The sequence below is a fragment of the Coregonus clupeaformis genome, chromosome 36 (assembly GCF_020615455.1).
Source record: "Coregonus clupeaformis isolate EN_2021a chromosome 36, ASM2061545v1, whole genome shotgun sequence".
Taxonomy (NCBI): domain Eukaryota; kingdom Metazoa; phylum Chordata; class Actinopteri; order Salmoniformes; family Salmonidae; genus Coregonus; species Coregonus clupeaformis.
The window spans coordinates 27368711-27393681 of NC_059227.1; the positions used below are offsets into that span (position 1 = coordinate 27368711).

A 24971-nucleotide genomic window follows, 5' to 3' on the forward strand; every position below is an offset into this window, starting at 1 on the left:
GACTACGGTTTGCAACTGCACATGGGGACAAAGATCGTACTTTTTGGAGAAATGTCCTCTGGTCTGATGAAAGAAAAACAGAACTGTTTGGCCATAATGACCATTGTTATGTTTGGAGGAAAAAGGGCGAGGGCTTGCAAGCCGAAGAACATCATCCCAACCGTGAAGCACGGGGGTGGCAGCATCATGCTGTGGGGGTGATTTGCTGCAGGAGGGACTGGTGCACTTCACAAAATAGATGGCATCATGAGGAAGGAAAATGATGTGGATATATTGAAGCAACATCCCAAGACATCAGTCAGGAAGTTAAAGCTTGGCCGCAAATGGGTCTTCCAAATGGAAAATGACCCCAAGCATACTTCCAAAGTTGTGGCAAAATGGCTTAAGGACAACAAAGTCAAGGTATTGGAGTGGCCATCACAAAGCCCTGACCTCAATCCTATAGAAAATGTGTGGGCAGAACTGAAAAGGTGTGTGCGAGCAAGGAGGCCTACAAACCTGACTCAGTTACACCATCTCTGTCAGGAGGAATGGGCCAAAATTCACCCAATTTATTGTGGGAAGCTTGTGGAATGCTACCTGAAACGTTTGACCCAAGTTAAATAATTGAAAGGCAATGGTACCAAATTCTAATTGAGTGTATATAAACTTCTGACCCACTGGGAATGTGATGAAAGAAAGAAAAGCTGAAAAAAATCATTTGCTCTATTATTCTGACATTTCACATTCTTAAAATAAAGTGGTGATCCTAACTGACCTAAGACAGGGAATTTTTACTAGGATTAAATGTCAGGAATTGTGAAAACTGAGTTTAAACGTATTTGGCTAAGGTGTATGTAAACTTCCGACTTCAACTGTATATATACTTCGCACGAAAGTATGTTCATCTCTAGGAGACAGAATGCGTCTCCTTCCTGAGCAGTATGACGGCTGCATGGTCCCATGGTGTTTATACTTGCGTACTATTGTTTGTACAGATGAACGTAGTACCTACAGGCGTTTGGAAATTGCTCCCAAAGATGAACCAGACTTGAGGAGATCTACAAAAAAAATTATTGGCAGATTTCTTTTGATTTTCCCATGATGTCAAGCAAAGAGGCACTGAGTTTGAAGGTAGGCCTTGAAATACCTCCACAGGTACACCTCCAATTAACTCAAATTATGTGAATTAGCCTATCAGAAGCTTCTAAAGCCATGACATCATTTTCTGGAATTTTCCAAGCTGTTTAAAAGGCACAGTCAACTTAGTGTATGTAAACTCCTTGTTTCACCATCTCTGCCTACTGCCTACTGTATATCCTGCACCGCACCTGGGTCACACCTCACACCAACCCTTACATGTTTGGGATGAGTTGGACCGCAGAGTGAAGGAAAAGCAGCCAAGAAGTACTCAACATATGTGGGAACTCCTTCAAGACTGTTGGAAAAGCATTCCTCATGAAGCTGGTTGAGAGAATGCCAAGAGTGTTCAAAGCTGTCATCAAGGCAAAGGGTGGCTACTTTGAAGAATCTAAAAAAATATATATATAATTTTTATCATAGGTACACTTCAACTGTGAGAGACGGAATCTAAAACAAAAATCCAGAAAATCACATTGTATGATTTTTAAGTAATACATTTGCATTTTATTGCATGACATAAGTATTTGATACATCAGAAAAGCAGAACTTAATATTTGGTACAGAAACCTTTGTTTGTAATTACAGAGATCATACGTTTCCTGTAGGTCTTGACCAGGTTTGCACACACTGCAGCAGGGATTTTGGCCCACTCCTCCATACAGACCTTCTCCAGATCCTTCAGGTTTCGGGGCTGTCGCTGGGCAATACGGACTTTCAGCTCCCTCCAAAGATGTTCTATTGGGTTCAGGTCTGGAGACTGGCTAGGCCACTCCAGGACCTTGAGATGTTTCTTACGGAGCCACTCCTTAGTTGCCCTGGCTGTGTGTTTCGGGTCGTTGTCATGCTGGAAGACCCAGCCACGACCCATCTTCAATGCTCTTACTGAGGGAAGGAGGTTGTTGGCCAAGATCTCGCGATACATGGCCCCATCCATCCTCCCCTCAATACGGTGCAGTCGTCCTGTCCCCTTTGCAGAAAAGCATCCCCAAAGAATGATGTTTCCCACCTCCATGCTTCACGGTTGGGATGGTGTTCTTGGGGTTGTACTCATCCTTCTTCTTCCTCCAAACACGGCGAGTGGAGTTTAGACCAAAAAGCTCTATTTCTGTCTCATCAGACCACATGACCTTCTCCCATTCCTCCTCTGGATCATCCAGATGGTCATTGGCAAACTTCAGATGGGCCTGGACATGCGCTGGCTTGAGCAGGGGGACCTTGCGTGCGCTGCAGGATTTTAATCCATGACGGCGTAGTGTGTTACTAATGGTTTTCTTTGAGACTGTGGTCCCAGCTCTCTTCAGGTCATTGACAAGGTCCTGCAGTGTAGTTCTGGGCTGATCCCTCACCTTCCTCATGATCATTGATGCCCCACGAGGTGAGATCTTGCATGGAGCCCCAGACCGAGGGTGATTGACCGTCATCTTGAACTTCTTCCATTTTCTAATAATTGCACCAACAGTTGTTGCCTTCTCACCAAGCTGCTTGCCTATTGTCCTGTAGCCCATCCCAGCCTTGTGCAGGTCTACAATTTTATCCCTGATGTCCTTACACAGCTCTCTGATCTTGGCCATTGTGGAGAGGTTGGAGTCTGTTTGATTGAGTGTGTGGACAGGTGTCTTTTATACAGGTAACGAGTTCAAACAGGTGCAGTTAATACAGGTAATGACTGGAGAACAGGAGGGTTTCTTAAAGAAAAATGAACAGGTCTGTGAGAGCCGGAATTATTACTGGTTGGTAGGTGATCAAATACTTATGTCCTGCAATAAAATGCAAATTAATTACTTAAAAATCATATAATGTGATTTTCTGGATTTTTGTTTAAGATTCTGTCTCTCACAGTTGAAGTGTACCTATGATACAAATTACAGACCTCTACATGCTTTGTAAGTAGGAAAACCTGCAAAATCGGCAGTGTATCAAATAGTTGTTCTCCCCACTGTATGTTTTATGGCTTTTTAACCTCTGCTATATTGTGGATTCAGAGATATCTATCTAATATAACACAGAGGGTTTTCTGTAATTGAAGCTTCTCTAATGTTAAACAACATGGAAATTGTGGTGTATCGCAAGGCAGCTTTATTGGCCTTCTACTATTTTCTATTTTTACTAATGACCTACCACTGGCATTAAACAATGTGTCTCTGTGTCTATGTTTGTTGATGATTCAACCCTATACGTGTCTGCAACCACAGCTAGTGAAATCACTGCAACCCTAAACAAATAGTTGCAGTCAGTTTAAGAATGGGTGGTCAGTAAGAAACACATCCTGAAAATCTCTAAAACTAAGAGCATTGTATTTTGTACAAATCATTCATCTAAGTTCTAGACCTCAGCTTAATCTGATAATTAATAATGTGGCTGTTGAGCAAGTTGAGGAGACTAAATTACTTGGTGTTACCTTGGATTGTAAACTGTCATGGTTAAAACATATTGGTATTTTGGTATTTTTAGGTATTTTATTAGGATCCCTCTTAGCTGTTGCAAAATCAGCTGCTACTCTTCCTGGGGTCCACACAAAACATGAAACATGACATAATACAGAACATTAATAGACAAGAACAGCTCAAGGACAGAACTACATCAAAAAAATAAAATAAAAGCCTACATATCAATACCAATACAGACACACAAATTATCTAGGTCAAATAGGGGACAGGCGTTGTGCCGTGAGGTGAAGCTTTATCTATTTTTTGAAACCAGGTTTTCGGTTCATTTGAGCAATATGAGATGGAACGGAGTTCCATGCAGTAATGGCTCTATATAATATTGTACGCTTTCTTGAATTTGTTCTGGATTTGGGGACTGTGAAAAGACCCCTGGTGGCATGTCTGGTGGGATAAGTGTGTGTGTCAGAGCTGTGTGTAAGTTGACTATGCAAACAATTTGGGATTTTCAACACAATGTTTCTTATAAAAAGAAAAAGTGATGCAGTCAGTCTCTCCTCAACTCTTAGCCAAGAGAGACTGGCACCCAAATCCAAAACAAATTCAAGAAAACCTACAGTATTATATAAAGCCATGATTGCATGGAACTCCCTTCCATCTCCGTATACTCAAGTGAACAGCAAAACTAGTTTCGAAAAAAAGATAAAGCAACACCTCAAGGCACAACACCTCTCCCCTATTTGACCTAGATATTCTGTGTGTATGTACTGATATGTAGGCTATGTGTGACGTTTTACATTTAAGTTGTTCTGTCCTTGAGCTGTTCTTGTCTGTTAATGTTCTGTATTATGTCATGTTTCATGTGGACCCCAGGAAGAGTAGCAGCTGATTTTGCAACAGCTAATAGGGATCCTAATAACAAAATACAAAAATTATCATGTCTCTCTCTTGTCCCTCTGCAGCAGACATGTGGTGAGCAATATGTTTAGAACATAGAATCGCAATAAAATCACAGTATCGAATCGCAATACATATAGAATCGTGAGAATCGCAATACATATCGTATCGGCACCAAAGATCCCTGGCAATTCCCAGCTCTGCTATGAATTGTGACTGTAAATTCCTGATGTCTACCTCCATCTCTCTCTCTCTCTCTCTCTCTCTCTCTCTCTCTCTCTCTCTCTCTCTCTCTCTCTCTCTCTCTCTCTCTCTCTCTCTCTCTCTCTCTCTCTCTCTCTCTCTCTCTCTCTCTCTCTCTCTCTCTCTCTCTCTCTCTCTCTCTCTCTCTCTCTCTCTCTCTCTCTCTCTCTCTCGCAATCTCTCTGTAAGTCATTACTGTAGATTTTGTCAAACAGTCAGACAAATAATATGTTCCGGTACAGACTAGCTTGACCTTCTATGAGAATACAATCTGCAGCTCTGCCTGCTGCAATCTGTTGCAATTTGCTAGTCTGTATTTGACATTGTCTGTGGGTGCAGTTCTATGAAAAATGTGCCAGTGGGACAACAGGCTTATTATCTCATAGCTGAATCACAATAAAGAGATGATCCTCTATGCAGATTGAAATTCAGTATCTATGCAAATGTGTACAGTAAATGCATTTGATCAAGCTACTCTATGTACCCTATTGATTCCTTCTTGATGAATAAATAAAACTAAAATGTTTTGTTGTTTCTCTGTAATACTAGCCACCTAGCTAGCCAGCTGGATAGGTTCCCAATCTCCCAACCTCCTAACTAGCTACCAAGGCATTTCAGGCTATCAATCAAGTTAATCAAGTTGTCTAACTATCTTAGCTGGTATGCTTTAATTCTTGGATCATGATACAATATACCAGTGTGGCAGTTGTACTAAACTCCTAAGGCATAAATGTTCTTAAAGAATCAATGTGCATCATTAATTAAAATGACAATTGAACTGGTAAAGAGGTATTACATAAAATTAGGCATTATGATTATGGCTCTAGGTTTCAGGTGTTTTACCACCCCCCTCCATCATAACATACTTTGTGTCCCCTCGAAAATAATGGGTACATGATCCCTCTGGGACTCATGCTCACAGAAAACTGTATGTGAGAGGAATCAGGAAACTACAGTGAGGGAAAAAAGGATTTGACCCCCTGCTGATTTTGTACGTTTGCCCACTGACAAAGACATGATCAGTCTATCATTTTAATAGTAGGTTTATTTGAACAGTGAGAGACAGAATAACAACAAAAAAATCCAGAAAAAACGCATGTCAAAAATGTTTTTTTCCCTCACTGTATTTATGGCTGGGTGAGGTAATGTCACGCCCTGGCTCTGGGGACACTTGTATGTTGAGCCAGGGTGTGCATTTATTTTGTTTATTTAGTATGTGTATTTCTATGTTGGCCTGAGTGGCTCCCAATCAGAGGTAACGAGTGTCAGCTGTCATTGGTTGTCTCTGATTGGGAGCCATATTTAAACTGTCTGTTTCCCATTTGTGTTTGTGGGATCTTGTTTCAAGTCTGTTTATGTTAGACCGTGAACTGTCACGTATCGTTTGTTGTTTTGATCGTGTCTCTATTAAAGAGTATGTTTGCCTGCAACGCTGCGCCTTGGTCCTCTATGTATGACGATCGTGACAGAAGATCCCACCTCGACTGGATCAAGCAGCGTGACGAGGAGAGAGGATGGACTTGGGAGGAGATGAGTGCAAGTCTGGCAAGAGGGATGGAGGCCTTGGCCACGGGTAGGAGTGAAGCCCATAACATTTTTAGGGGGGGGCTAACGCCGTGGACGACGGGGCTGCAGGAGGCCGCCAGGTTACGGGAGTCACTGGTCACCAGGGGGAAGGAGGATGTAGAGGCACGGCGAGAGGTACTGGCGTGTGTTGCCAGTCCGGTCCGGCCTGTTCCTGATCCCCACGTAGGGCCAGTGGTGTGTGTTCCCAGTACGGTCCGGCCTGTTCCTGCCACGCGCACCGAGTCAGTGGTGCGCTTCGTCAGCCCGGCACGGCCCGCTCCTGCTCCCCGCACCAAGTCAGTGGTGCGTTTCGTCAGCCCGGTGCGGCCCGTTCCTGCTCCCCGCACCAAGTCAGTGGTGCGCTTCGTCAGCCCGGTCCGGCCCGCTCCTGCTCCCCGCACCAAGTCAGTGGTGCGTTTCGTCAGCCCGGCGCGGCCCGCTCCTGCTCCCCACACCAAGTCAGTGGTGCGCTTCGTCAGCCCGGCACGGCCCGTTCCTGCTCCCCGCACCAAGTCAGTGGTGCGCTCGTCAGCCCGGTCCGGCCCGCTCCTGCTCCCCGCACCAAGTCAGTGGTGCGTTTGCGTCAGCCCGGCGCGGCCCGCTCCTGCTCCCCACACCAAGCCAGTGGTGTGCGTCGTCAGTCCGGCACGGCCCGTGCCTGTTCCACCGGTGGCTGGTCCGGCACCGGTCAGATGCTTCACGCCAGAGCTAGAGCAATCCGCTCCACCAGTGTGCAGTCCAGCTCCGGCCAGCGGGGCCAGACCGGACCAGGGGTACTTTGGGGGGTTGGAGAGGGAGCGGGGATCAGGCCCGGAGCCGGATCCGCCGCCGAAGCGGAGTGCCCACCCGGTCCCTCCCCTGTGGTGTTTGGTGGGCGCGGTCGGAGTCTGCGCCTTTAGGGGGGGGGTACTGTCACGCCCTGGCTCTGGGGACACTTGTATGTTGAGCCAGGGTGTGCATTTATTTTGTTTATTTAGTATGTGTATTTCTATGTTGGCCTGAGTGGCTCCCAATCAGAGGCAACGAGTGTCAGCTGTCGTTGGTTGTCTCTGATTGGGAGCCATATTTAAACTGTCTGTTTCCCGTTTGTGGGATCTTGTTTCAAGTCTGTTTATGTTAGACCGTGAACTGTCACGTATCGTTTGTTGTTTGATCGTGTCTCTATTAAAGAGTATGTTTGCCTGCAACGCTGCGCCTTGGTCCTCTATGTATGACGATCGTGACAGGTAATGTGTTGTTTAAGTCACACTGCTCTTCTCATGAAGCACATACTCTGTTGGCAGTATTTTCTTTTACAAAATTTATTAGGAACAAAAGTAGAAAAAAGAAAACAATTAAATTAAACAAAATACAAAGGTGAAACTATGAATACATTTACATTTTAGTCATTTAGCAGACACTCGTATCCAGAGCGACTTAGTGCATACATTTTCCATACTGGCCCCCCTTGGGAATCGAACCCACAACCCTGGTGTTGCAAGCACCATGCTCTACCAACTGAGCTACAGGAGGGTGTAGAATAATAATAATAAAGCAACATTTGCAAACAAACACTGTAGTTACTGTATAACAAAAATGCCAACAGTTCAGACACAAAATGCTAATTCATAAACAGTATGACATGAACAAGAAACTAATAATTTTACCAATTCACCAATATATAATTAGTCATAGTCAATCATTATAAAACATTTTCAGAAATGTATTGACAGATTGCAAAGTATACTCATTATTAATCTTCAACAAATCAACTAATCCTAATTAGAATATATTTTTATTTATTTTGTAAATGTTATTGTTGTTGGAATAACGTTCTAACGTTTCTATGCTCAGTCCTCACCTTCTAATTAGCTCGGTAGATTCTACCCTGGCAGGCTGCCATTCACTACTGCTCAGTGTCCAAGTCAGTTGGAGCAACATCACTTGGATCTGATTGGTTCTCCCCTTCCATCACAAGACCATTGACCATCCTATAAAACAACAGGAAAATAATAGGCTTTAGTGCATGAGTGGATTATGTGGGGTAGCGGGCCAGATAGCTGAGAAGTGCTAATGTAATAGCACTCACACTCAAACCATTACAAATGCTGTAAAGGAACATATGCTCCTTTTTTTTCACCTTTTGTATTATTTCGTGCATGGATTAAATTAAGTATATCTATGCATCTCGGTTTTATCAGATTTTACTTTTTTATAGTTTGAGCGTGAGTACCTTTTAAATATATTTTTTCTGTCACGCACCGGCCACCATTCATTCTAGCCTGAGCGCAAACCTTCATTCTGGCTTTCAAATTTTATAGCACCTCATCATGTTACTGTGAGAAGTGTCACTTCAGTTCTTTGCGGTAAGAATTGTCCACATTCCTTGAGCATTTCCATGATACTTTCTCTCCCTCTGGCCTACTGTCATTTTCATACACTCTCTATCATCAGCACTCTGCTTTGAAGATTGTGTTCCCCGATACTGGACCAATAACAAACTAACTTGTTTGGTTCATGTTTGTAATGCAGACATGGGCATTTACAGTGGCATAACAATTATTTAACCCACATAAACAAAGGTGACGTATATGAAAAACAATCAGATGATCACACACCCACTACCTAGAAAACGGATCCATCAAAATGCCACTGAACTTGTTTCGCTCTAGTTGGTTACGACACCTTTTAAGATCCTCAGACTTCTGTAGTAATTTAAAATAACGTGAAAATTATTGAACAGGGTGCCGTATGCAAGCTGTCTCACATGTTTACTGTTCTACTTGTTTTGATTAACCTCCAAGTTAACGCTCAGGTCACATCTGTTCATCAAAATGGTTAAGGCAACTTAAGGTGTGCATATACAGTACCAGTCAAAAGTTTGGACACACCTACTCATTCCAGGGTTTTTCTTTATTTTTACAATTTCTTACATTGTAGAATAATAGTGAAGAAATCCAAACTATGGAATAACACATAGGGAATCATGTAGTAACCAAAAAAGTGTTAAACAAATCAAAATATATTTCATATTTGAGATTCTTCAAATAGTCACCCTTTGCCTTGATGACAGATTTACACACTCTTGGCATTCTCTCAACCAGCTTCACCTGGAATGCTTTTCCAACAGTCTTGAAGGAGTTCCCACATATGCTGAGCACTTGTTGGCTGCTTTTCCATCACTCTGCGGTCCGACTCATCCCAAACTATCTCAATTTGGTTGAGGTCGGGGGATTGTGGAGGCCAGGTCATCTGATGCAGCACTCCATCACTCTCCTTCTTGGTAAAATAGCCCTTACACAGCCTGGAGGTGTGTTGGGTCATTGTCCTGTTGAAAAACAAATGATAGTCCCACTAAGCCCAAACCAGATGGGACAATGTCACCAGCAAAGCACCCCCACACCATAACACCTCCTCCTCCATGCTTTACGGTGGTAAATACACACGCAGAGATCATCCGTTTACCCACACCACGTCTCACAAAGACACGCCGGTTGGAACCAGAAATCTACAATTTGGACTCCAGACCAAAGGACACATTTCCACCGGTCTAATGTCCTTTGCTCGTGTTTCTTGGCCCAAGCAAGTCTCTTCTTCTTATTGGGGTCCTTTGGTAGTGGTTTCTGTGCAGCAATTCGACCATTAGGGCCTGATTTACACAGCCTCCTCTGAACAGTTGATGTTGAGATGTGTCTGTTACTTGAACTCCGTGAAGCATTTATTTGGGCTGCAATTTCTGAGGCTGGTAACTCTAATGAACTTATCCTCTGCAGCAGAGGTAACTCTGGGTCTTCCATTCCTGTGGCGGTCCTCATGAGAGCCAGTTTCATCATTGATGGTTTTTGTGACTGCACTTGAAGAAATGTTCCGTATTGACTGATCTTCATGTCTTAAAGTAATGATGGATTGTCGTTTATCTTTGCTTATTTGAGCTGTTCTTGTCATAATATGGACTTGGTCTTTTACGAAATAGGACTATCTTCTGTATACCACCCCTACCTTGTAACAACACAACTTATTGGCTCAAACGCATTAAGAAGGAAGAAAATTCCACAAAATTAACTTTTAATAAGGCACACCTGTTAATTGAAATGCATTCCAGGTGACTACCTCATGAAGCTGGTTGAGACAATGCCAAGAGTGTGCAAAGCTGTCATCAAGGCAAAGGGTGGCTATTTGAAGAATCTGAAATATAAAATGTATTTTGATTTGTTTAACACTTTGTTGGTTACTACATGATTCCATGTGTTAGTTCATAGTTTTGATGTATTCACTATTATACTACAATGTAGATAATAGTGAAAATAAAGATAAACCCTTGAATGAGTAGGTGTTCTAAAACTTTTGACCGGTAGTGTAGATAATCCTGTTCTAGATTGATATATAGCCCTATATATAGATGTCCTAGCCTACCTCTTTCAGGTAATAAATTCAATGCAGTATTAGCCTTATATTTAGCTAATTAATGAGGGGTTATGCATAGTAAGCGTCTAACTTATAGCCTCTGTCTCTTGCGCAATACGCAAATGCCTGTGCTCCGCTGGCCTCTTCTTAAAAAACGCTCCTTAGCTCTTGGAGACACATGCAAGAAAAGCTAGAGTAGAATAGCTTGCTGGAAATTCTTTTTTTTAAACATTTCTTATACCAATAGACTATTCGAAGAGGGAGGCAAGCTCTTTTTTACTGAATGTTAAATACAGCAGCCAATAGAAAGAAGAGCGAATGCTCGATGGCGGTAGGCTATAGCAGTTATTTATTCAGACCCATAACCATTCAATCTTCGTGAAGAGAAGTGAAAGCCTTCTGCATCCAATTCTAGTCCTATATTATTCAAGGATGTCAATAGAATGGTGAAGATAAGGACAACAAAACTTATTTCATTTAGCTGTTGAATGTGAGGAAGGAATGAAGCAACAATAGAGAGAGTAAGAGGTAGGCTAAAACATTAGGGGAAATATTATGAAAGGTATATATGCGTCAGTCTACTAATTATACAAATAGGCCCTATTATATTTCTAAATTAAAATCAAATTCGCTAGCCTATACTTGTAAATTTGTAGGCTGCACCAGAATCGCATGTTCTATTTTGCTTTATCATTACATTTACATTTTACCAGACGCTCTTATCCAGAGCGACTTAGTTAGTGAATACATATTTTTTTATACTGGCCCCCCGTGGGAATCGAACCCACAACCCTGGCGTTGCAAACGCCATGCTCTATCAACTGAGCTACATCCCTGCCGGCCATTCCCTCCCCTACCCTGGACCAATTGTGCGCCGCCCATGAGTCTCCCGGTCGCGGCCGGCTGCGACAGAGCCTGGATTCGAACCAGGATCTAGTGGCACAGTTAGCACTGCGATGCAGTGCCTTAGACCACTGCACCACTCAGGAGCCTGATTGTTGGCAGCTTTTCCATCACTCTGCGGTCCGACTCATCCCAAACTTTTATACTGGCCCCCCGTGGTTTGAACGATGTGCGTAATTCCAGTTCATATAATACAGTATAATGCACTACAGTAATACAGTTCACACTAAAAAAGATTAGCCTAATGGAGCAAGTTTCATTTATTTACCCAAGAGAGCATATACATGTAGCTAGCTACATCTATGGGCTTTTATGTTTTTCTGTTGTGCGTAATGTTCAGTAGCCTATATCATATTCAGTATGTATTGGATAATGGCGCAATCATTTGGCCTTTTTTGGGCTTGGGCTCATGAAATGTCGTTAATGTAGGGCTCATAAAATGTATTTAATGTATGGCTCATCAGGCTCAGGTAGCATCAGGTTTGAATTTTCATGCTAATCTAAGCTCTAATCAAATCCAGACATTTTCTATGCTTTATAATGCTTTTGAATGACACTTCCGGTTGTGGCGGGAAATACCGGGTTACCTGGGAGAAAAGTGATTTATTCTGGGGATGGAACATTTGTAAAATACCGGGATAATATTCAACTCTAGCGAGCATTGCAAAATAAATGTACACCTACATGTTATTCTATAATTTCATCCAAACTTGGTTCTATTTTAGACGCTTGACGCCGCTGCAAGTCCTGCCTCTCCCATCTCCTCATTGGTTTTTAGGAGCATATACCCACATGGGTGATCGAAAGATGAACGAGGTCCAAACTCCAGTCCAGTTGGTTGCAGTAATGCACCTTAAAGTTGATTGCCAACCACCATATAAAATCCACAGAAGAAGAAGAAGAGAAGAATAGTAGTAACTAACTAGGTTTCCCCTTTTATCTGTGGATTAATTGTCGGAGTAGAGAACCCAAGATTTTGTGTGACTCAAAATGGGACGATATTCTACAAAGATCCAGCAAAAAAAAGGACTTTGTACATTTCAGGTAAAATACCCAATGTTGATATCCAAGGACAAATTACCTCGCAACAACAAGCTAGCTAGCTAAATGTCCATGAATGTTTCATATGTGTTTTGACCTGTTCCCAAATTAATATAGCTGATTCAGAGTTAGTTTTGATATTTCAACCTGTGTGTCCTGATCTTGTCTGGTGGGGATAGACAAACTCAACATGCGCACGATGGTGCACGTGGACGCCCCTCCGGAGCCGGTTTGGTCATCATGTTAGGTACACTAAACTTTTAGCTAGACCCAGGGAGTAAAGGGAGACACTCACCTTTCACTGTTATTGGTGATATTTGGCTCACTTCCTCGTGTCCGGGCCTGTGGTGTGCCTGGGATAAGGGACTCCTCCCGTTGAGTCGTCAGGCTGGGTCTCTGGTCAGACTGGCTGCGCCTACTGACAGTCTGGGACCTTCGTGTGGACACCCTTCCCCGGGAGAGCTCACCATAGGGCCTGGGTAGTGTAGAGCTACAGGAGGGGGTCCAAATCTGGGAGTTCGATTGGCTATTTTGACAGAACACCGATCGGGCATCATTGAAGGACACTGACGGCGACATGCCTTCTTCACCACTGTTCTCCGTGCTCCATCTCAGGACCCGGGGAGAGGATGGACGTGAGGGTGGATTAGGCTGTGCGAAAGCAGGGGGGCTTGGTAGTCTGTGGTGCGTAGAGGGACAAGAGGGTGGTAGGCGAACTCTGGAGACTGATGGGACGGTTGGTGGCATGCTGGTGGGGTAATACTCCCCCTCATAGTGGTTGCTGCTTCTTTGCCTGAGGCTCACCCCAACTCTAAGGGGTCCTCGGACACCCTGATCAGGTCTCGTAGGAGGGGATTCAGCTTCATTGCGCAGGTGGATGATCTTGCAGGCCTGGCGGTAGAGCGAGGAGGCCTGCACAGTCTTTTGGTTGACCTCAGAGGCTGGCTGCTGATCTCCACCCGCCACGGCATCCTGCCTGATTGGTTCGACACTGCCACGGTTGGGCAACAATGTCATGCTCTGCAACGAGGCCCTCAGGCGCTGAGAGGCGGTGCTCCTTTGGTGTGGCACAGGGTGGCCCCTCCTGTCGACGTCCTCCTCTTCCCCGTCCTCATCACCCGGGTTCTCCTCGTTGCTCTCATAGGAGTTGTCCATCAGGACCTCAGGGGGAGGTGGGGGCAGGTTGTCCACATCTAGGTCCTCCCTGCCTTCCACTGGCCAGCTGTTATTATTGTTGTTGGTAATGACAATGTCCTCTCCACTTCCAAGGTCGGGTAAGATGGGAGATCCACTCCTCCTAGACCCCCTAAGGTGTGCACTAGTGAGACTTTGTCCTGGTCTACTGTCCATCCCACCACTGAATGTGTTTATGAGTCTTTTGACAGAGTTGCGGCCAGGGGGTTGTGGTGCTATTGCTGGTAGAGAACTTGGTGCTTGGTTTGCCTTCGCGGACCCTTCGAGTTTAAATCTAGAAACCTTCCTCCCTTCTGATGAGTGTCTTCTCAGAGTGTCGTCTCCCATCTGCTGGTCCAGGTCTTTCTGTTGCAGCTCCTGAACATGGAAAGATTCTATGGACTGTGAGTGTGGTGGTCTCACCGGCCTGCCCAAGGGGGCAGTGGTCTGGGGTCGTTTGGGTGGCTGCCTCTCACTGCGCTTGGGGGTCTGAATGGGGTCTGGCAAGGAAGAGTTGGACCGCACCCTCCATGACCTCTCTTCCTCTTCATCCTCCTCGTCTTCATCATCATCATCTTCCTCATTTTCTTCCTCCTCCTCACCTTTATTAAGGCATACCTGGTCAGGTGAATGACTTGGGAGTGTGGGGCGTTGGCAACGGTGGCGCTCTGATCCCGTCAGCGACTCGTTCTCTCCCCCAATGCCGCTGTCCTCGCTGTGAAGGGACAAGTCATCAAGGTTGCACTTGGCGGCTGCCTCCACACGTGCCAGCACCTGGCTCAGACGCTCGTCTACCGCTCGCTTGGCCTGCAGCTTCTCGCCCAGTAGTTTAGATAGCGAGGCAAAGTAGTCTGCCGCCTCTTCCAGAGCAGTGTCTCCCAGGCCTTGGACCGAGCTCCCCACCAGCTTTAACTTTTCAGTGGAATGCTGGAGCAGCTGCTGCAGCAGGTCTGGAGGGGGTTCTGATAGGTCAGCACTGGGCTTGGCAGGGATGGGAGCTGGGGCCCTTGTCTCGGAGGGCCAGGCCATGTGGTTGCTATGCTCTTTCAGCATCAGCTCGCCCTCCTCAGCCATCTCCTCCAGGGCCTGGTTGACCTCCTCGAAGCGCATTACGATGGCTGTCATCATGGGCTGCAGGGAGAGCTGGGTCTGGGCGGCCTGGTCCAGCAGCTCCAGCAGGGTCTCACACTTGAAGATGTTGGGGTTCAGGTATTCGTAGGCAGCCTGGTGAGCTCTCGCCATGTGCATGGGGAGGTCCACCTTCTCCTGGATGATGGAGGTATTTACCTCCTTTTCTTTTCGACGACCCTGTTTGACGCCCTTATTTTTCCTTCGCTTCGCTACCTTTTTCACCTGCTTCTCCGGTAATTCCTCACTCTGTATGTCTCTCACCTGTGACGTCATTTTGACCTCTGTTTCAGAGACGGTCCCTGGGTTTGACACAATGGCTGTGTTGGGGGCCATGTCAGCCACTTTGCCCAGAGGGGCAATAGGATTCCCCTCTGATAATGAGAGTTCCTCTAATTCTTTGTCAATATCCATATCGTCAATATCTTGGTTTTCTCCCTCAACAGGCTTGATGTCACCCAACTTTGGTGGTCCTGGCAGCAGAGCCTTGTGGATCCCCTCTGCTACCTCTGGGAAGAGCTGACCCTTGGATGGGGAACAGCCCATTTTTACGTCCAGATGTTGAAAAAATAATTTTCATTCAAGTTCTCAGTTTACAATGTGATTTCAATAAAGAGATACAGAACCAAATATTTAGCCTAGTAAGTGTGGATAGTCTTGCTCATCCATTGGTGCGTATGTCTGATTGCCTTTGAAAACGTGTGTGTTCAGCCGGGTGCGCATCTTACTCAATAACAATTAAGCCTCTCAATCAATCTTCTTTACTGGGTTCTTGAATAGATGGATCATACCAAATGTCTGTCATTTTTACTTTCCTCTGGGTTTCGTGGATGTGCGGTCCGGCTGAGGTTTCTGGAAGATATGCAGTCCTCCCCACGAAACAGAGCTAGAGAGACTGAGGAGCTAAAAGGATCAAGTAGGATTGGAGGACTCTCTCCTTTAGCATGCACACAGATGGCAACATTAAGTGAATGATGCATGCACACACACACACACACGCACACACATGCAGATAAGACTTTAAGCTCATCAAGGTAATCAGGGTCCAGTTTGTCAGGTGTCTTTTTTAGCCTCTTCCACTGTATGTCTAGTGAATGTTTACAGGCAACAGGCAACAATGGAGTTGAGATACGGGTAAAATCAGAGACAGGAAGCTGCCCATGTTCCCTAGTTGCTTTTGTTTCCCAACTATCCAACTATTCTTGTTAACAGACACATAGCACGCTCTCCTCCTGGTGTCCTGTAAAGTTTCCCTTGTCTTATGTTTCTCTATGTACACACTTATGTTATTTACTCAATTTAAAACTGATTGAATAGAACTGCTATAAAGTCATCTAAAAGTTCATTTTGATAATAAATCAAACCAATTGATTTAAACCAAGTGTCCACACTGAATTGCAATACATTTTCAGCGAGCTTAAGATTTTTTATTTAACCTTTATTTAAATAGGCAAGTCAGTTAAGAACAAATTCTTATTTACAATAACGGCCTACACCAGCCAAACCCGGACAACGCTGGGCCAATTGTGCGCCGACCAATGGGACTCCCAATCACGGCCGGTTGTGATACAGGCTGGAATCGAACCAGGGGGTCTGTAGTGACGCCTCAAGCACTGAGATGCAGTGCCTTAGACCACTGCACCACTCGGGAGCCTAAATGTAGTTGTCATTGATCAGCAGGCATCAGAAGTAATAAAATACAGGGATAATTTAGATGTTATGTTTATGATTTCACTAACACCTCTGTTAATCTTGTTTCTGAGCAAAGTGTCGCATGGGTGTGTGCTTTACGAGAATTGTAAAACCTCCATCGCTCCAAAGCTGAACATTTCCCAGTGAGGCATATTCTCTAACCTTGAATTCCTCTTCTGGTGCGTACCTGTCTAGTTTCCCAGACAGATACTCTACACAGACTGAAATTAATTAACCACAACAGGGATCTTTCTGCTAAATTCGACACACCGTATTTTCTCAGTGCACACCGTATTTTCTCTACTTATACCAAAGCATACATAAATATTTGTGGGCATACATCCGGGCTAAGATAGGAGTCCAGGGTAATCATGCGAAGTGCCCAGTCTGAGCCCCACTGTAATCTCTGCCACACCCAGTCAGTCAGGTGTACACACAAATGTAGGCTACCAGGAAATCACCTTCCACTGGGCACAAACTGCTTTAATCAACATTGTTTCAACGTAATTTGTCAACGTATTGTGACGTGGAATCTAGGTGGAAAATACATTAGATTTGAAAAGAGTAATCAACTGTTGTTTTGAGGGTGAAATTTCATCCACAGGATTATGTCATCATGGTAACCACATTTCAACATAAACAAACCTTGTATAAAATATGTTGAATTTGTACCTTTAAAAACACGTCAGATCTTCAACGTTATATCCACTATCAGAAAACAAACTATAGCCTGGACAGCAACTCCTACTGGAGAATGTATCTATCTCCAGCTACCCTTTGGTTTCCCATTCAGGTTTTTAACCACGCACAACCCTGCTTAGCTATGATATTTGTCACTGACTATTACCAATGTGCTATCGTGAGAATGATTGTTGAGAGGTCTTCACTTAGAAACTAAATAGATTCAGTGTTGCTATTGAAGTCATTCCAAAGGATAGGTTTAACAGAGCAAATGAAATGTAACCATCCTTAATCACTCATATATCATCAATGATGCTATTTAGGCCTATATATCATTTTCAAAGTCATCAACAGCTATTGTTTCAATTTAACCCAGAATTCAACTAAAATACAATAAAATAGGCCTAGGGTTTCAAGATCTGGTTGATTTCAAAACATATATTTAGGGATACTGAATTGTGTTTGGTTGTCAACGCAACCAAAAATCAAAGTTAAAGAATAGGACTAAATCAAATCAAACTTTATTTAAAGTACATTTAAAGTTTGATTTGATTTAATCCTATTCTTTAACTTTGATTTTTGGTTGAGATAAGACGTGAATCCACGTATAAATTATTATTTTGACAAACTGGAATTAAAGTCAGACTAAATCAGTGGCACAGATGGAACTATCCAAGCAGAAGATAAATTATTCTAATGTTGATATTTGGTTCCGTTGAAAACCAAATACAATTACTTCAATATCACTTTTGAAATACAATAAATAGCCTACTAGCTTGTCGACAAGTTAAACAATTATATGTTGGATGCACGTCTCCAACTCAACCAATATATTTATTTTTTATAATGGGATTAAGCCAGTGGCTGATATGGAACTATCCAAGCAGTAGTGAGGGTGATATAGAAATTAAAATATATACAGGTTAAAAGTAATGACTAAATGTTCCACCCTTAAAAATAGTTGTGAAATGTTCTTGTTTTAAGTATGATTAGTACTTTCTTAGTAGTGACTAATTATTACACTCCAAAACTGTGTGAGATGTGTTAGAATCTACTACCTGGTAATGTGTGAGTGTAGGACCAGTAAAGATTATGACATTGTGTTACTATTTAGCAATGTGAGTAGGAGTTAGACCGGACGGCGAAGAAGAAGGAGAACTGTTAAACATGGTGCAGAATATTGTGAGAACGGCGATAACTGAGGAATGCAGGGAGTAGACTATGATAAGAAAATGTATGTGTGTATATGTGTGTGTATGTGTGTGTGTGTGTATGTATGTGTGTGTGTGTGTATGTGTGTGTGTGTGTGAACTGATGGTCAGGAGAGCAGTTTTAAAGTGGAAAACTACAGCCTGCCTACAGAGGGGTGGGATTTTCGTATGACGTGTGCGTATAAAAATATTGTACGACCATTTTGTGGCAGAATTTTCACTGAATAAAGGCCTGACTATGCAGACCGGGACTCTGTCTGTTTCTTGATCCAAAAGCCTTACAACCTTTTGGGAGACGCACAGAGACACAGAAATAGTTAGTTAAATAATTATCATAACAGCTTGGTCGTTCTGAGTCGGAATCCAATACCTGCCTCTGTCATTCCAGGTAACTCTGAAAACCGTCGACGGGCGAATGATACATTCGTAAATAGAAAGACCTGCCCTTTGACATTAAGGGTTAAGACAGGCCAGAGGACACCTGATTAATGACAGAGACGGTGACGGAATCCAAACCTACATTGAATCTCGGCTGCAAGGAAAAGGTCGGTAGTCTTTCAATCAATCAATCAATCAATTTTATTTTATATAGCCCTTCTTACATCAGCTAATATCTCGAAGTGCTGTACAGAAACCCAGCCTAAAACCCCAAACAGCTAGTAATGCAGGTGTAGAAGCACGGTGGCTAGGAAAAACTCCCTAGAAAGGCAAAACCTAGGAAGAAACCTAGAGAGGAACCAGGCTATGAGGGGTGGCCAGTCCTCTTCTGGCTGTGCCGGGTGGAGATTATAACAGAACCATGCCAAGATGTTCAAAAATGTTCAAAAATCTTTATTCATTAATTGGGGCAGTCTGGGATTGCTCAGGGTGGGTCCGTAACGATTGACGGTAATAGGCCATTACCAAAAGAAACTACCCTGTATTCAGAGAATCTGTAGTAGATTTTAGAACAGTAATGTTCAACAAATAATCCGGGATAAAGAAATACAGTGAAAGTGTCAGCTTCCTGCTTCCCCTGTTTGTCTCCTGGCCTCTAGAGGTCAGCTGTGCTCCCCTTTGCCTTAGTTTTTCCTCATGTGTCCTAATTAGCTTATCTATGTCACCTGTGCCTTGTTTCCCCTTGAGTATTTTAGCTGTGTGTTTTCCCCTTGTTTCTCACTTGGTTATTGCGTCCTGTCTATGTGTCTCCTGCTTTGTCCCACCGTATCAGTCCTAGTAAGTTATTCGAAGTTATCTTTAGTTTGTTTTTCTCCCCTCGGGGAGTTGTTTTGTTTTGCCTCCTGTTTTGAACATTAAATCTACTTACCTGGAGTATTGCCTGGGGTGTTTCATTTGGGTCCTACAACATCTCCTCTGTGGCAAGGGGTAGTACCCCCAGCTCTACACATTTGAGACCGGAGTTCTAGCCCGGCTTGTGACAGAATAACCAAGTCAATCATGGACCCAGAAACACTCAGTTCCCAGGACCTGTTGGCGGTGATCATTCGACATGAGGCTTCTTTCCAGCGCCATGAAGCCGTTCTCAGCCGACAAGAGGAGCTGATGGCTAGACATTCTCAACTCCTGGCCGAAATGATGAGTTCCCTTCACCAGCTCTTTGAACGCCTCCTTGGTTCTCCCCCTTCCCCCCGGTCACCTCCCAGTGACGACAGGCCTTCTCGGTTGGCGGAGCCCCGACTACCACCTCCCAAGCCCTTTTCTGGGGATCCAAGCTCTTGTCAGGGTTTCCTCACCCAATGCTCCCTCACCTTCGAGCTCCAACCCTCAAGTTTTCCCACAGACCGTTCCAAGATTGCCTACCTCATTACCCTTCTTTCAGACAAGGCGCTCGCCTGGGCCTCTGCGGTGTGGCAGTCCCAGGAGGCCTGTTGTGACTCCCACGCTGCATTTGTAGAAGAGTTCAAGCGGGTGTTCGATCATCCTGTCAGTGGGCGGGAGGCTTCCAAGCGCCTACTGTCTCTCCGTCAGGGCCCCCAAGCACGGCAGATTTTGCCATTGAGTTCCGAACCATAGCAGCAAGGAGCGGATGGAATGATGAAGCGCTGAGGGTCTGCTTTCAGGGAGGGTTATCTGAGCCCCTTCAAGATGAGTTAGCCACCCGTGAACCAGCTGAAGATCTCGAGTCCCTCATAGCCTTGGCCATCCGCCTGGACAATCGTCTAAGAGAGCGGAGAACGGCTCGCCGTCAGGTGTCTCAGTCCCAAGTTCCTCTGAGCAGCTCTGTTTCTCCTGTTTGGACTCCGTCATTCAGAGCTGCCCCGGCTCCTGAACTGCCCCAGGATTCCCCGGAGAGCATGCAGTTAGGCCGTTCCAGGCTTTCTTCCAACGAAAGGGAACGTCGCATGAGGGAGCGTCGGTGCCTCTACTGCGGGGTTGCCGGCCACTTCCGCTCCACTTGCCCCGAGCTTTCGGGAAACGCCTGTCCCCGCCCAGCTACAGGAGGGTTGTGATGGGGAAAATTAGAGCTCCTCCTACTAACGCGGTCCTAGCTATTCCAGCCACTCTGTCCTGGGAGGGCCACCAGCATCGGGTCCAGGCTATGATCGATTCCGGTGCCGCAGGTGATTTTATGGATGTAACCTTGGCTAAGGAACTTAAGATCCCTACCCAACTACTTCCCTCAACCCCAGGCAGTTACAGCCTTAGATGGCAGACCTCTGGAACCAGGAAAAGTTACTGAGGCGACTCAGTCCCTGCGACTTACCATCTCTCAACACCAGCAGGAGGAGACCTTCTATCTCATTGACTCTCCCGAGTATCCTATTATCCTGGGTCACCCTTGGCTATGCAGACATAATCCCCAGATCGACTGGCCTACTGGCACCATTCTTAGCTGGGGTCCCACTCTGCCAACTCACCTGCATGCTTCAGAGTTCCTCAGCCCCTAGTACCCAGTTTCAAGAGTCTGTTGACGTCTCCCGAGTCCCCCAGTGTTTACCATCGGTTCAAAGCAGTGTTCAGCAAGGCCCGGGCTACTGCCTTACCGCCTCATCGCACTTATGATTGTGCCATTGATCTACTCCCTGGGTGCTGCCCTCCTAGAGGTCGGATCTTTTCCTTGTCCTCCCCGAGCACGCAGCTATGGACACCTACATTAAGGAGTCCTTGGCAGCCGGCCTCATCTATGCCTCTACTTCCCCGGCTGGGGCGGGCTTCTTTTTGTTGAAAAGAAAGACGGGGGGTCTGAGGCCTTGTATTGATTACCGGGACTCAACAAGATCACGGTTCGAATCGATACCCTCTTCCTCTCATGGCCACTGCTTTTGAGCTGCTTCAAGGGGCTTCCATTTTTACTAAGCTGGATCTCCGCAATGCTTACCATCTCGTGCGGATCCGGCCAGGAGACGAATGGAAGACGGCGTTCAACACGCCCACGGGACACTATGAATATCGGGTGATGCCGTTCGGGCTCACCAATGCCCCCGCAGTATTCCAAGCCCTGATTAATGATGTTCTCCGGGATATGCTTAATCTGTTCGTCTTCGTGTACCTGGACGATATCCTCATCTTCTCGAGGTCACTGAAGGAGCATGAGGGGCATGTTAGCCGGGTTCTCCAGAGGCTCCTTGACAATCACCTCTACGTTAAGCCTGAGAAGTGTGAATTTCATGTTTCTCAGACTCAGTTTCTCGGGTTTATTGTCACTCCCGGGCACCTAGAGATGGATCCCAAGAAGGTCAAGGCGGTCCACGATTGGCCCACACCTGCCACGGTCAAGGAGGTTCAACGGTTCATTGGCTTTTCTAACTTCTATCGGAAGTTCATTAAGAATTTCAGCTCGGTGGTAGCCCCCTTGACGACGCTTACCAAGGGAGGAGGGACCAAGATTCACTGGGGTCCGGAAGCAGCAGGGGCCTTCGAGGATCTCAAGCGCCGCTTCACTTCTGCTCCGATTCTGGTGACCCCTGACCCAGAGAGACCTTTCGTGGTGGAGGTGGACGCCTCAGAGGTGGGGGTGGGAGCCGTCCTGTCTCAGAGGGGTGCGGATGGGAGATTACACCCTTGTGCCTTCATGTCTCGCCGCCTGTCTGAGGCCGAGCGCAACTACCACGTGGGGGGATCTAGAGTTGCTTGCGGTTAAACTGGCCTTGGAAGAGTGGCGCCATTGGCTTGAGGGGGCTCAGCACCCTTTCCAGGTTCTCACAGACCACAAGAACCTGGAATATCTCCAACAGGCTAAGCGGATGAACCCTCGGCAAGCACGATGGTCCCTTTTCTTTAATCGATTCCAGTTCATCCTGACTTACCGACCTGGCACCAAGAACGTCAAGCCGGATGCTCTGTCTCGAGTCTATTCTCCCGAGGTACAAGAGAAGCCCTTGGCATCGATTATTCCGAGGTCTAGGATCGTCGCACCTCTTCAGTGGGAACTAGAAAGAGGGGTACGAGAAGCTCTTGCCCATGAGCCCGATCCAGGCGGTGGTCCTGCCGGTCGCCTGTACGTTCCTCTCTCGGTTCGGGCCCGCGTCTTGCAGTGGGGTCATGAGTCGCCCTTGACATGCCATCCTGGCAGTGCTCGCACACTGGAGTTCCTCCGACGGCGGTTTTGGTGGCCGTCCATCAAGAAGGACGTGCAGGTCTATGTTGAGGCCTGCCCTGTGTGCAACCAGGGAAAGTCGACACGCCAGCGACCCCAGGGACTGCTCCATCCCTTACCTGTTCCTCGAAGGCCATGGTCACACCTTTCTCTGGACTTTGTTACGGGACTTCCTCTATCCCAGGGCAACACCGTCATCCTTGTGGTGGTAGACCGTTTCTCTAAGGCTGCCCGGTTTATTCCCCTGCCCAAGCTGCCCTCGGCTAAGGAGACTGCGGAGCTCCTCATGAACCATGTCTTCCGGATATTTGGCATTCCCCTGGACGTGGTCTCTGACCGAGGTCCCCAATTCTCGTCCCGGTTTTGGGGGCCTTCTGCAGGCTTATTGGGGCCACAGCCAGCCTATCGTCAGGATTCCATCCAGAGTCTAATGGCCAAACGGAACGGATTAATCAGGATCTGGAGACCACCCTGCGGTGTATGGCGGCCAGTAATCCCACGTCTTGGGCCACCTATATCATTTGGGCTGAATATGCCCACAACACCCTCCAGTCCTCAGCCACCGGATTGTCCCCCTTCGAATGCCAGTTCGGTTACAACCCTCCTTTGTTTCCAGAGGAGGAGGCGCAAGTTGGTGTTCCCTCGGCCCAGCGCTTTGTCCAACGCTGTAGGCGGACCTGGAAGAAGGCCAGGTGTACCCTCCTTCGGACCTCCCAGAGATACCAAAGTCAGGCTAATCGCCACCGCCGGACGGCCCCTAGTTTCCGAGCTGGTCAGAGAGTTTGGTTGGCCACTAAGAACTTGCCCCTCCGGGTCGAATCCAAGAAGCTTTCCCAGAGATACATCGGCCCTTTCCGCATTTCTAGAAAGGTTAACCCTGTGTCGTATCGTTTAGTTCTGCCTCGCTCCCTTAGAGTTAACCCCACTTTCCATGTTTCACTCCTTAAACCTGTCTTGTCTTCTCCTTTTCCCCCCCACAGACCCCCGCCACCTCCCAGGATCATAGACGGCCAGCCAGCCTACACAGTCCGCCGGATACTGGACTCCCCGGAGGGTCCAGAACTCTCTGCAGTATCTGGTGGACTGGGAGGGCTACGGGCCAGAGGAGCGCTCCTGGGTTCCGGCCAGGGACATCCTGGACCCAGGGTTGATCCGAGATTTTCGCACCCTGGGGCCAGGGTGTTCTGGAAGGAACGTCAGGAGTCGTTCCTAGAGGAGGGGGTCCTGTCAGCTTCCTGCTTCCCCTGTTTGTCTCCTGGCCTCTAGAGGTCAGCTGTGCTCCCCCTTTGCCTTAGTTTTTCCTCATGTGTCCTAATTAGCTTATCTATGTCACCTGTGCCTTGTTTCCCCTTGAGTATTTTAGCTGTGTGTTTTCCCCTTGTTTCTCACTTGGTTATTGCGTCCTGTCTATGTGTCTCCTGCTTTGTCCCACCGTATCAGTCCTAGTAAGTTATTCGAAGTTATCTTTAGTTTGTTTTTCTCCCCTCGGGGAGTTGTTTTGTTTTGCCTCCTGTTTTGAACATTAAATCTACTTACCTGGAGTATTGCCTGGGGTGTTTCATTTGGGTCCTACAACATCTCCTCTGTGGCAAGGGGTAGTACCCCCAGCTCTACACATTTGAGACCGGAGTTCTAGCCCGGCTTGTGACAGAAAGAGTGAAGTGAAGAGAGGGAGAACCCATTTATGTTGTATGAGACTGTCAGGAATTGTCAAGATTACATTTGAGGGGATAAATTCCTCTGTAACGGTATGAGATAATTCTGGGGGACTAGTCAAGACTACCTATACAGGGAGGGGTGATTCCAGGTGTTGTGTGAAACTGTTTTGACTTACTTGTTATATTGACTTGTTATATAGAAGAGGAGGCTATTTGGACGGATAAGATCACCAGGAAAGGGAGAACCCATTCCTGTTGTATGAGACTGTCAGGAATTATCAAGATTACATTGTGGGGATAAATTCCTCCGTAGAGTATGAGATAATTCTGGGGGACTAGTCAAGACTACCTA

At 45.9% G+C, this 24971-nt stretch overlaps 1 protein-coding gene across 1 annotated transcript; it reads right to left on the bottom strand.

The window, feature by feature from the left end:
- Positions 1–7684: 7684 nt before the first annotated feature.
- On the bottom strand, positions 7685–15712 carry LOC121552851 (photoreceptor cilium actin regulator-like). The gene is made up of 2 exons (XM_041865928.1): positions 12835–15712; positions 7685–8182 (listed from the first exon to the last, which is right to left on the bottom strand). The coding sequence occupies exons 1-2, from the start codon at positions 15384–15386 to the stop codon at positions 8098–8100; spliced, it is 2637 nt and encodes an 878-aa protein (XP_041721862.1). The 5' UTR covers positions 15387–15712; the 3' UTR covers positions 7685–8097.
- Between the last annotated feature and the right edge of the window lie 9259 nt (positions 15713–24971).

Excerpts from the sequence above, each read along its gene's own strand:
- LOC121552851 (XM_041865928.1), bottom strand. The coding sequence starts at position 15,386 with ATGGGCTGTTCCCCATCCAAGGGTCAGCTCTTCCCAGAGGTAGCAGAG. Across the intron at positions 8,183-12,834 it reads ATCACCAATAACAGTGAAAG|GATGGTCAATGGTCTTGTGA; the intron begins GTGAGTGTCTCC and ends GTTGTTTTATAG.